This window comes from Primulina tabacum, chromosome 15, assembly GCF_025594145.1.
Source record: "Primulina tabacum isolate GXHZ01 chromosome 15, ASM2559414v2, whole genome shotgun sequence".
Lineage (NCBI taxonomy): Eukaryota > Viridiplantae > Streptophyta > Magnoliopsida > Lamiales > Gesneriaceae > Primulina > Primulina tabacum.
In genome coordinates this window covers 4,369,564-4,382,066 of record NC_134564.1, presented here as the reverse complement: position 1 = coordinate 4,382,066, position 12,503 = coordinate 4,369,564, and the positions used below count along the sequence as shown (strand labels likewise).

Sequence of the window (12,503 nt, the reverse complement as noted above, 5' to 3'; positions counted from 1 at the left end):
TTTTCTTGTGACGTGCATATGCCATTTTCTTTAATGGTCTCGCTTAGACCCAATGACTCAAGATGCATTTCTATATCTAGAGTCCATGGCATATAATTCTTTCCCGTGATGTCGAGCGCAACAAATTCGAGCTTTGTTAAATTTGACATGGTGGTACTAAAAAAAATTACGATGCATTTTATTAGTTAATAATTATTGCAATACAAAGTAACGGATAAACAACAAGTACAAGTATATGTAAAAATAAAGAAAACGCACGAGGAGGATATTCTCCGATAAATACAAGACTCGTGAGTATGACGACCAAAATAATTAAAAATATCCTTGAGAAAGTCATCTTCTTTTTTCTTCGAAAAATTTGATGATGAATAATTTTTAGAGAAGAAGAGAAAGTTGGAGTGATGGAATGTGTTTGTGAGATCATATTTATAGGGCAAAAACTAGCCGTTTTTTACCATTTATGACCGTTGGGGTACAAAAAAAATAAAGGTATGTATTTGTATAATTTTATGGTAATAATATGATATATATAATATTAGACATGTTTAAATAATTATGTATATCATATCATAATATTATAATGAGTGTCATAATTTATTTTGTTTAAAAACCTTATAGGCTTTTATACTTGTCGTATCCCTTACCGGGAGTGTGAGATGTCGTCTTAACATCCTCCCAGGATTTATAACAAGTTTATGAAAAATTTATTTTTATTATTTCTAATAATAACATTATATTGTATATTAAATAAATACACAATAAATAAATAACAGTAAAATAAATATAATTATTTTTGTTACCTTTTTCTTCTGTTTGGAGCTTGGAAAAGTATGTAGGACTTTTAGAGTTTCGTGCTGATAACGTGTTGTGAAAAAGTAAAAATTTATGGTAAAAAGTAAAAATCTCAAACTCTCAAAATTTACCAAACTACACACTTTATAATATTTTTCTCGCTACTCAATTGTGATTTTCTTCACAAATGAGAGATCTATTTATAGGAAATCTTTACAAATAATCCAAAAATAAAATACATCATTACCTACATCATCACACACTAATTTTCAATATTTACAACTCTTATTTTCAACATTCAAATATTCAACATTCAAATATTCAATACACACATTTTAAATATATTTTTCAACATTCCCTATTTATTTAACTATGTAAACTTGAAACGTCAAAGAATATCTAATTTTATATAAATATTAATATTAAAAAACAATATATTATAGATAAATGTGGCAATCCACCTAATCTTAATAAAATAATGGCCCAAAACATATTTGGGCCTTGTACCGGTGTTCATGGCCCCTCGGACATGCCCACGTGGCTAGTCATGTTGATGGGCCCACACACCATGGCTCCATTAAATAATTTTCCATTTGCCCCACACCAAAATTCAAGTCTCTCTCTCTTATTTATTGCGGCAGATTCCGGCCATCTTTTTCAGATTTTCCCGGCACATCTCTCCCCCCAAATTATATTTATACCCAAGATTTCCTCACTCCCTAATCCTTAAAATTGCCATTTTTTCCTCAAACTTATCGAAGAACTCTACTAAAAATAAAGATCGAAACTACTTGCACAAAACAGGAAAACGTACACTTGATGCGAATTACTCATTTATTAGGCCAAGAAAAGTGCTTGAACTTGAAGTTAAAGCACACTTTGCACTATCTGTCTTCTTTCTACACTTATCTGCTAGATTATTGAAAAGGGGCTTGGGAAATGAATAGAGGTTCGCCGGAAATGTTTACTGGGAGTGCAGAAATGAGTGTGCTCGAGAGGCAACGGGCACGTCTCAATTGGCAGCAAGAGAACTTGATCCAACACCAACACTTTACTTATTTCAACGAGAACGAGCACTTCGATGGTGCTTTCTTGATGGGAAATGCCGATCAAGGTTTTGGTGAGCTGCTGATGGGCAGAGCAATGAAGCCCGACCCGGGTTTTGAAGACGGATGGAATGGTTTGGATTATGGGAATGTGTCCGAGTTTGAAATGAGTTGCGCTCTTCCTAGGACTTCTAGTTGCCCGCCGGCGGTGGTGGCTGATTGTGGCAAAGGAAAGGAGGCTGCTTTGAGCTCTGCCACCGGAAAAGAGAGTTTCAAGAAGAGAAAGGCTGATAAGAATCATATTCCTAAGGTGAGTTTGTAATTTCCATAGCGGCAGCTCGAGGGATGATAAAAGATTCAATTTTTATTTCCTATAATTTGAGAGTGTTGGGATGCAAATTTGGAATATGAAATATGGGTTTTTGGGATATATTCAGGTAGCGGCGGAAGAGAAATCCCAGGACAAAAAGATGAAGCGGGGTGCAGAAGAGGACACGAGGATCACAGAACAAAACAGCAACAGCAAGAGCACCATCACTACTGCCAACGACAATAACAAGAAAGGAACTTCTGACGAAAATTCGAAGCCCTCCGAGGCTCCAAAGCCAGATTATATACACGTTCGAGCTCGACGTGGGCAAGCCACGGACAGCCACAGCTTGGCGGAAAGAGTAAGGACACGAACACCCTATTTATCGGGCTTTCGGGTGGAGATTCCTCTGCTAGAAAACCCAGTAATAGTTTTTTTATCAACCTGTCGCATGTTCGAAGTAGTTTTGATGGATTTTTACATGATGTTGGCAGGTTAGGAGGGAAAAAATCAGTGAAAGAATGAAGTATCTACAAGATTTAGTTCCGGGATGCAACAAGATCACTGGGAAAGCCGGGATGCTGGACGAGATAATCAACTATGTCCAATCCCTTCAAAGACAAGTAGAGGTACATAAAACCAGAGCTCTTAGTTTCCAAATTCAGCAATTGTTTGCGCCTATAAAGATGAATTTGATCAGTCGATCGTTATGGCAGTTCTTATCCATGAAACTGGCGGCAATGAATCCGAGATTGGATTTCGAAACTGACAACTATTTGGCTAAAGAGGTAGAGAGAATGTTTTCCAATCCTATACATACCCCTTTAAGTCGGCTCACTGACGATTATGAAATGCATTACTCGGATGAAACAGATGTTTCAGGTTTGTGCATCTAGCATTCTCGCAATCGGATCATCGGCGGAATCTGTCAATCCTACTCATCTTCAGTTCAATGGATTTGGAAAAGGAGTTTCAAGTTGTGGCATAGAAATGGGAGCAAATCCTCCTGATGTCGCACTCCGGAGAACGATCAGTGCTCCTGTATCAATCCCGGATACCCTTTTCGTCTCATCCTGTTTGAACGTAAGTTTTGTTTCATCTAATTCTTGGTTCTAGCTACTTTTTAAGCATATTTTCTCAAAAACCAACTTTAATACAGCAAATTCAGCCATTAACTTGGGATGCTGAGTTACAAAACCTTTACGGTATGGAATACCAACAAGGAAGATCAACATCATTTGTTTCTCACCCATTTTCAGGTACTTTTCGGGCATTCTTTCAGACTTTGATCCCTGTTTTTTGATAATTTAAAGAAATAGAAAATCCCACAAATTTAAGGATGTCATCACATAATAATGTGTTCTTTTTTCTTTTTTTTTTCCCGTTGAAACCCAAAAAACAGTGAGACATACGTTATTAAAATGTCATTGTCCCTCAGGTTGTCCTCATGAATAAAGTAGTGTATTAGGTAGTTTACTTTTTGTCTACCACATTAAATGAATCAATGCTCAAAGACACCAGGCTTTTCAATGTCAATAATTCACAAACACAGTGCTGTAAAATACACAAGCAGTTCCGGCAAGAGTTCGGATACAGAATTGACAAATTGCGGCCAACCAATTCCTGCATCAACCATAAATGTTCTCAAATTCATACCATAGAATTCTAAATAATATTCTAACACTAAGACCCAAATCATTGTTTTCTTTTTTACATTAAGATTCGAATATTGAAACTTCAAACAATTTTGCAGGTTTCATCGATGCCAGCCATGTCAAACAGGAGATGTGAGTTACCACTACTAACTAGACGTTCCAGAACGAGCCCGCTCCCGAGCCAGAGCCCCGCTTCGTACTATGACGATCTCTTTTGGTTATCCAGAAGTACATGCCGTGTGTATCTTGTGTATACTACCCAGTCGAGAAATATGCATGATGATGAGCAAATGATAATGAGAAGTAGCCAAAATATGCTATTAATCATCCCTGTCAATGTGCATCTTCTTTCACTCACTCACTCACGCACGCACACTCCCCAAACTTGCCAATCAACCCAAAAAAATTAAACACTGATAGATGCAGCAAATAACAAATAAGCGAAACATTATCATCAGATTGTACAAGTTGTCCACACAATTAAATCTGAAAGCAATTTTAAGCAAATCCGTGGAAGATAAGACAAGAGCCAATCTGTAGAACGTAGATGTTTACTATTGCAAGATTAGAACGAGACCTCTCATTTTATCAGGACTTCATAATACCATTTAATATAATATAATATAATATTTGGCTTCTTTTACATAGAATAAATTCGAATTCTATACACAGTTTTTCTTCTGACTCTCGAAAACAATCAAGATCCAAGTAAAAGCTCCACCTTCCCAAAAATTTTAAACATTGATGACATCAAATAGTTATGTTTCCAGGAGGCGATGATGAGGTTCAAATTTTACCCATTTGCTAAAAGGACAAGGAATCTTGGAAGCCATCATGAATAACAGGACTAGTTCCAATCAATAATGTAAATGGTTGACCAAACGGTACAGGTTGCAGTCTTTTGAGCATCATAATTCAAAGATGGACTTCAAGAAAGGCAAAACTAAAAGGCACTTTTCTTTTTCCCAGCAAGAGGAAAATGTTGATGACAGTAATTATCACCACAAAAGATTCTTCTGACTCCCGTTTCTAGAATCAAGTGAAAAGGTTTATAACACTTTTGCACACTTAATTGAACCTTGTATCAACTAATAGGAATCTATGGACTTTTTTGGTGCGCCATTTTTCATAGAATTCGAGTTTCAACCCCCTGGCCTGAACCTATAATCTGCGCTTGTGCTCGAGATCTTGGATCCGTGTCGAATCAACCATGCAGCTTATAATATATTTAGTCTATACAATTTGTTGCAGTCATGTTCACGTTCTTATTTTCACTGAGCATTTGAGCGAATAAATGAGTCTTGACCATACAATATGGAGAGGTGATCAATATTAAACATAATTATTGTATATAGATGTATTGTGACGAGACCGTCGAGGGTGGAGCACTGTCCATACTAGCATCCACGAACAAATTACTCGAGTATGATATAACAATGCTAGAACTCGAATCAGAATGATAATCAGATTACTTGAATTCAATCAAAACCGATTTTCAAGTTGAGCTTTGATCAAGGTGCTTGTGTCCTATATATCGGCTAACATTGTGTAGAATTCCACCAGAACTCCTCGCGAGTGATGTGTAAATTTGATAAAGGGCAATTTAAATTTGTATTGTATCAAGTGGATTCTTGCCATCTGCCTTTTACGCGGCATGGATGTAGGACATGTGTTTATTAATAACCCCATTCAAAGAACAGAGCATTCAACTCTATGCAACAGAAAATTTGTACTGAGTTTAGCGCCGATAACCAAGATATTTCCAAACCTCTTAACCAGCAATTTCTTCACAAAACAACAATGAAAAGAATAGTGAAAATTAGCACATCACAAACCTCAAATGAATTGAACTGAACATATTGCTCAACTGTGATTCTAGCGATGAATACCATATCATCAAGCCTATTGCACTCCAAATAAAACAATGAAACCATTTCTTTACCTCACAAAATATAGCAGAATTTGAAACAAATGATCATTAATAACCACCATCATAATTCTTGGGAAGTTTTGCCATTAAAAGTTTTCAGAATAAAATTGCAATGAGGCATATCAGCATGAACACAAGCACCACTATACCGATCCAAAAGGCCCAAGTCCTCTTGTTCTTCATTTGCTTAGCTCGATCAAGCTCTTTTGTACCACCACTAATATAAGCTCCAGCATTAACCACATTTTGCTCGATATTATTCATTTGTTCTCCCTGCGTTTCAATCATAACAGCCATATCAAGAAACACCTGATGTAGTTCAACCAAGCTTCTCTGTATTTCCTTCACTGCCTCGTGCCTTTCGTGGTTCTCCAACATTAAATCTCCCTTTCCCTCGAAAAGCCCCTTGAGCCCACCTTCCGATATCATCTTTTCAACCGTTGCATCACTCGGTTGTTCCCCCGTGGCACTATAGTACCTCCTCTTGAGCCCTTCTTTGTGATCAGAAACAATTTTTTCCCTCAAACACTGAAAATCATTCATCATATCTTTCAACTTGACTCTGAGTCCATGAGTCACTGAGATTCTTGTGCGATCTATTGGGCTTCCTTCTCCATACGCAGCAGAGACACTGCGATTAGCCACATTGGATTTGTCTAGCAATTCCAATCTTGTTTTAATGATTTTGGCCTTTCTAAGAACAGTGACCATATCGGAATTTATCCGGTCCCTTAATCCTCGAAGAACCTTGGAACTTTGAGAGGATTTTGTCTCTTCATTAAGGGCTTGAAGATCAAGAAGCAGATTGGTTATCTCTTCCATATCAGCCTTGATTGTGCCCACTTCTTCGAAAAATTTAGACAGATTGCTTTCATCTTCAGGGTTGAGCTGCCCCATTTCAATATCTTGACCTGCCTCAAGATCCTTCATCGCCTGTTTCTTGAGATCAACATAACTTAGAAACGATTTTGTCATAAGATCGTTCATCTTGGCACAGAGTCTTGCAATACCAACAATTAAAAAAAAAACAAAGTCAGCCCTTGTGACATCAAAAAGACAGTCATATCACATAAAATACACACAAAAAATTATATGCCAATCACAGACAAGTCCAACCAAACCCCTCACGTAAGTCGTAAGAACAAAAAATTCAATCATGTAAAAGAAAATCCACGCAAATAAATTGGTTCAAGTCTACAAGACAAACCCAAAGCAACCTACCATTATTTCAATATCTAAATACAGTAAATGTAACAGCATAGTGAAAAAGAACTTTTCAACATTAATAAAACCAATCGATTATTTTATTGTCTACATCAATGATGAAACTAGCACAAATATATCAACTGGAATCAGAAAGAAACAAAAATCCGTCATCATCAACACTCATTATCTCCAAAAACCATTCTAAAACAACAGAATGAATAATTTCTAATCAACATAATATAACTAAAATCAAAAGAACAAAGACCGGCAGAAAAAAGAGAAGAAAAGAAAACCTTGACGAAATGGAGAGGCCAAATGAAGGGCGAAGGAAAGGGTTTTCCCCTTCTTGATCTGAAATGAATTCCGGCAGTGAATGGTTGATTGGAAAAACGGAGGTTTTAAAGGAATTATCTTTCTTTTTTTCTTTTTTGGCCGTTACAAGTTTTCGCCGTGTCTGGTTTGAAATTTAAATTTGGAAAATGGTTTATTATTTTAGATAGCCGTTGAAAATGTGCCTCCGGCCCTATTCGGAAATAGATATATATATACTAACAATCGGAACACATAATTTAAATTAGTACATCGATAGTATTACGTACTTGTATAATATTTTTATATTTCATTTGGTTTATATTAAAATGACGATCATAATAAAATTACAAGAAATAGTGATGGGCTGCACTACAATTTTGATATATAAATAAAAAAAATAAATAGAAAAAAGAAAAGAAAAAAAAAGATGGAAATAAGAATTTGGCAAAAACTTGGGTGAGACGGTCTCACGGGTCGTATTTTGTGAGACATATATCTTATTTGGGTCACCCATAAAAAAGTATTACTTTTTATGCTAAAAGTATTACTTTTTATTGTGAATATCAATAGGGTTGACCCGTCTCACAGATAAAGATTCGTGAGACCATCTCACAAGAGACCTACTCTAAGAATTTAGCCTACAACTTAATGCTTAAACAACAAAAACTCTATCCACTAAGCTACGTTTAACTTGTATTAATATTTTAACACTTTATTAACTCTAAGTTTCTCAAATTTAATAATATATTATAGATTTTTATTGTTCTATACAAATTTATGAAAAAAACATTTATTGTAAAAAAATTTACTAACTTTTAAAATTTAGATTTCAAAAACTCAAATTTTAGATTTAGTATGATTTGTCGTGTTTATTATAGTATAAATACAGATATAAACTCTTATGGGAAGATTAAGTATAATTATCTGAATCCATCTTTGATAATTGTCAAATTATATTATAGTTTCCCTCTTCATTAAAAATTGTTGAAGATTCTTAATTTCTAACAACCATTTAATCATCTTGTCAGATTTCTTAATTATTGCCAACATAAGTCTGAAAAATGTTAATGATGATCATCTAATATTATCAATGGTAGGGGACCAATTCTGAAATAAGAATAAAAATCAGATTTGTTATCTGTAATTTTAATATTCTATTGTTTCACAGTGGTGTGATTCCGATTAAATTTACGTTTAAATTAATTTAACTAAATTAAATTATAAATATAATTAAACTAATATAACAGTCTTTTTTTTTCCTTTTGAAACCACTGATAGAATACAGTTCAAAAATGAAAAATGCTAATTACAATCCTTATATTTAATAGTTTAAAATGTCATTTTGATTTGATTTAAGAAAAGTACATATATATAGTGTACTTACACTAATAAGAATAAATAATTTTTCCCTAAAAGATAAACAAATAATTTCGAATTTCATATGAAAAAACTAATTATTAAATTCAGCATATAACCTTCTTTAATATTTTAAATTAATATTCACTAAAATTGGTTGGTTTTTTATGAGACTCGAACGGACACGAGCCACGATTTCCAACTAAAGCAAGCTTGATATCAAGAACTCAGTGTTAAAAAAGGGGCTAAGAGGGTTTCTGGGCGTAATCTTTTCGATGTTCAAGTCAGATATGGAAAATATGAATATGTTAGCTAAGGCACTCCTGTCCCTTGAAAATGAGAGTAGACAATACCAAATGAAATCTTCAAAACTAACTGTTGTGCCTAAAATATAATCCAAGAAGCCCACTTTGAAGCCCATGAGCAATAGCTCAACAAAGGAAAGCCCAGGAGAATAGCGGTTGGCCCAAGGAAAAGCACGATGCACCATTACACGACGTGGAAATCGTGGGGAGGTCGTGGGATTTGGTTGAAACTTCCCTGTGGAGTGTGACAAAAGCAGAAGGATGAATCAGAAAGAAAGCCCCGACAAAATCAACACAAAAATCAACAGCAGACTTCTGCATAATTCTGTCATAAATTGTTCGCTTATTTTTCCCGTTCCAAGCAGTCTGTTTTAATCATTCCTTCAACTTTATTGTAGAATGTGGATCAAAATTCATAACAGCATATTTAAGTTTGATGTTGTCTATGGATTCCGTCTGTAATTTCTTCATTTTCCTTAGTTTACAAATTTAGCTTTGAAGCCATTTCGAAGGAGTAAGAACTTACAACCGAATCGAGACCTACAACGTTTGGTAAACGAAGTCAGATTATTTCACAATTTTGGTACGAACACGTGCCTGGCACGCATGCAAAATTTCGTGAAAAAAAGGTTGGCACGCCCGGTGGGACCAGATGCCTCCAAAGCGTACCGAGAAGAATGAAGGAATTCCTCCATCACGGGGGAAAGGTCATCATTCACAAGAAGAAGATATTGATGCTGATGGAAAATCAGTGGAACGACCGGTACACTGGTTCGAAGAAGAGGCAGTGAAGGAAGGAATTTCATTTTCTGGCGTTGAGAGACTTCCAGCAAACATTATGCTGTCCATGGAGAAAATATCCGTGGGAATCTCAATGAAATGACCAAAGCCTTTACTGCTGTTATGATGGACCTTATGAAAGAAATAAGGGAATGGAGGAAGTCCTTGAAGTAAGAGAACAAGTCACCAGAAGTGGGTAAACCCAAAGAAAATGAAACTAAGCTGTGTGAAGACCAAGGCCAGGGGCCGGGAAGTTCTCAAGCAGGTGGAAACCGCCGCTTGGAGGAATCTCTGACTCTGGGATCTCTTAGAGAAAGAAAGTATACTCCTCTACACAGAAAAGAAGATGAATTGGGGCCAAAACACCAAAGTTACAGCAGTGGTAAACAAGTAGCAGGTAATATGTTCGTTGTGACTTCTCCTAACATGCATCCGGGGATGTATGGTGATGGGAGAGTGCATGGGTATTCAGTTCCGAGTTCGGGGAATAACACTCGAGGGGCAAATTATTCCCCATACCCATTACGACAAACTCCAGTCTTGGGCTTCGAGGCTGTACATGATATCATCCAAGAGTTGTATGGCCCAGGGGTGAGGCCAATCAACCGACCAGAGTTCCACAAACCATACCCCGATGTGGTCGATCGTGAAAATCCTTACCCAAGAGGATATCACATTCCAGACTTTACTTTGTACTTGGGGGAAGACGGTCAATCTAGCGTGGAACATGTGGCGAGGTTTACAATACAGTGTGGGGAACTAGCGAATTTGGATAACTTTTTCAACTACAAGCTACGTTTGTTTCCCAATTCATTGACTAGTACTGCGTTTACTTGGTATGCCACACTGCCTCGGAAAATGATGTTTGAGGTAAAGGAGAACAAGACAGAAACTTTTCATGGAAAAGGCTGCTGTCACAGTGGAGATGATATGTATTATAGTGGGAGGAATATGAGGTACAGTAGGGGATCCATGGCCAAAAGGCCGGAGAACCAGTACCTCGGAAAGGTTTCGTTTCATGGGTCAATGAATGGCGAGGGAAGGAGTGACCGGCAGTCATTCCAGAAGCTAATATAGAGGCCACCACCTCTAGACACTGATAATAGATATGAAAGGAAATCTCGTTTTGTTATTCCTCCCAGAGCAATCCCCAATGGTGTATGGAAACAGGTGGAGCATCCAAAGTTCCCAAAACCGCTTTCTCGGACCCAAAAATGACTGTTGAGAGAAAAAGCTGCTGAGCGCAGATCTAAGGTGGAGGAATCACTCAGAGAGAAGGAAAAATTTGGGAGGAAGGCTACTGAAGATAAGGAAGAGGAAGATGATGACTTGTTGTCGGAGGAAGACAGTAACGTGGTCAAGAAAGCTACCTTCAAGGTAGGGCAGATTCATTGTCTCATTTGAGTGTGTCACAGGATCATTAATGTTACCAGATGAGTTCAAACTCAAAAGAATGTTTGGGTCTGGTGGATTTATAGGAAATGAAATTGCTACAGATTCCGTCCAGAATAATGTTTCAAAAGATTGTACTGGAGTTCTCGTTGATGAATAGAAAATAGTGGTTATGAAGAAACCTATCAATGAAATGACTAAACATATCAAACCACTTTATATCACAGCGTATGTTAATAGAAAAAATGTATCTAGAGTATTGATAGATAGTGGATCTGCTGTCAATATTCTACCATACAGAATTCTGCAGAAGTTGGGGAAATGTGTGGAAGACTTGATTCCGACAGAAGTCTCTATGACAGCTTTTACTGGAGAATCCACCAAAACCTTGGGAGTTTTAACAGCAAATGTTACTGTAGGATCTCGATCCTCTATGTCAGCCCTTTTCGTAGTCAATTCCAGTGCTAGCTTCCATGCTTTGTTAGGGAGGGATTGGATTCATTCCAATCATTGTGTACCATCATCCATGCACCAAATATTGTTAATGTGGGAAGGGGATGAGGTGGAGGTGATACAGGCTGATTCGCAGTCGTATCAATCTAATTCCAATGCCGTGGAAGCTAGATATTATGATGGAGCTTTTGGTCAAATTAAGTTTTGTAACTAAAATGTTCATGGACTACCAGAAGCAGTGTACATGGACACTCAAAAGGTTAAAGTAGCATTTGAGAAGGTTCTCAAACCCACCGCCATGGTCTCTCCTAGACCCATGGTCCGATCTATTATCGAGGAGGTCGATGATTAAGTTCGCTAAAGAAGATATGAAAGTGGCTGCAACTTCCGAATGGAAAGCCACATTGCAGCGGCTAGTGAACGAAGTGCAGTCTCAAGAATTGTGGGATATCAATGGAGTTGAAGTAATATTTGAGGAGGAATGTAGAGGTAGCGATGAAGAAGAGTTACAAACGAAGGATTTAATCTTAGCCCCGTCTCCGATGAAAGATCTACAGCCGGAGACAAATGGTTCATAAAGATGGAATGGATGAGAAGTATTGTACAAAGTAGGCTAGATGGCCACTTTGGTTAGTTTTGTCACATTGACTCATAAGAAGATTTTGTAAATATGTGAGGAATAGGCTTTTAAGCCATTCCTTGCTGAAATTATTTGTAAATAATGATGGAACATTGTGAATAAATAAAATGATTTCTCATGGAATCCGATGTAGTTGATGTATTTTGAGAGAAATATTTGTTGTGTTGGTTGGACAAATTGGTGAAAAAGTGAAGTTTGTTTATGGGATATCTGAAACCTTGGGGAGTATTGTTTGAAAAATGTTGTTTAACAGTTGATTCGTAACAAGCAGTGTTGACCCGCCATGTTTGCATCAATGTTGAAGAAAACAGGCTTTTTGCCGTTTG

General features: G+C 36.8%; 2 protein-coding genes across 5 annotated transcripts; one reads left to right on the top strand and one right to left on the bottom strand.

The window, feature by feature from the left end:
- Nucleotides 1–1,425: 1,425 nt before the first annotated feature.
- LOC142527263 (transcription factor bHLH63-like) lies at nucleotides 1,426–4,127 on the top strand. Of its 3 annotated transcripts, none has more exons than XM_075632009.1 (7): nucleotides 1,426–2,148; nucleotides 2,276–2,509; nucleotides 2,643–2,777; nucleotides 2,865–2,936; nucleotides 3,031–3,231; nucleotides 3,308–3,407; nucleotides 3,902–4,127. In XM_075632009.1, exons 1-7 carry the CDS (start codon nucleotides 1,732–1,734, stop codon nucleotides 3,937–3,939), a joined length of 1,197 nt encoding a protein of 398 aa, XP_075488124.1. In that variant the 5' UTR covers nucleotides 1,426–1,731; the 3' UTR covers nucleotides 3,940–4,127. The 3 variants fall into 3 exon arrangements, with proteins under 3 accessions (XP_075488124.1, XP_075488123.1, XP_075488122.1); XM_075632008.1 differs by having other exon boundaries at nucleotides 1,428–2,148; nucleotides 3,022–3,231; nucleotides 3,317–3,407; XM_075632007.1 differs by having other exon boundaries at nucleotides 1,430–2,148; nucleotides 3,022–3,231.
- A 1,437-nt stretch (nucleotides 4,128–5,564) lies between these two features.
- On the bottom strand, nucleotides 5,565–7,397 carry LOC142527976 (syntaxin-112-like). Of its 2 annotated transcripts, none has more exons than XM_075632993.1 (2): nucleotides 7,233–7,397; nucleotides 5,565–6,666 (listed from the first exon to the last, which is right to left on the bottom strand). In XM_075632993.1, the coding sequence occupies exon 2, from the start codon at nucleotides 6,661–6,663 to the stop codon at nucleotides 5,830–5,832; it is 834 nt and encodes a 277-aa protein (XP_075489108.1). In that variant the 5' UTR covers nucleotides 6,664–6,666; nucleotides 7,233–7,397; the 3' UTR covers nucleotides 5,565–5,829. The 2 variants fall into 2 exon arrangements, with proteins under 2 accessions (XP_075489108.1, XP_075489106.1); XM_075632991.1 differs by having other exon boundaries at nucleotides 5,565–6,733; nucleotides 7,233–7,396.
- Nucleotides 7,398–12,503: the final 5,106 nt, after the last annotated feature.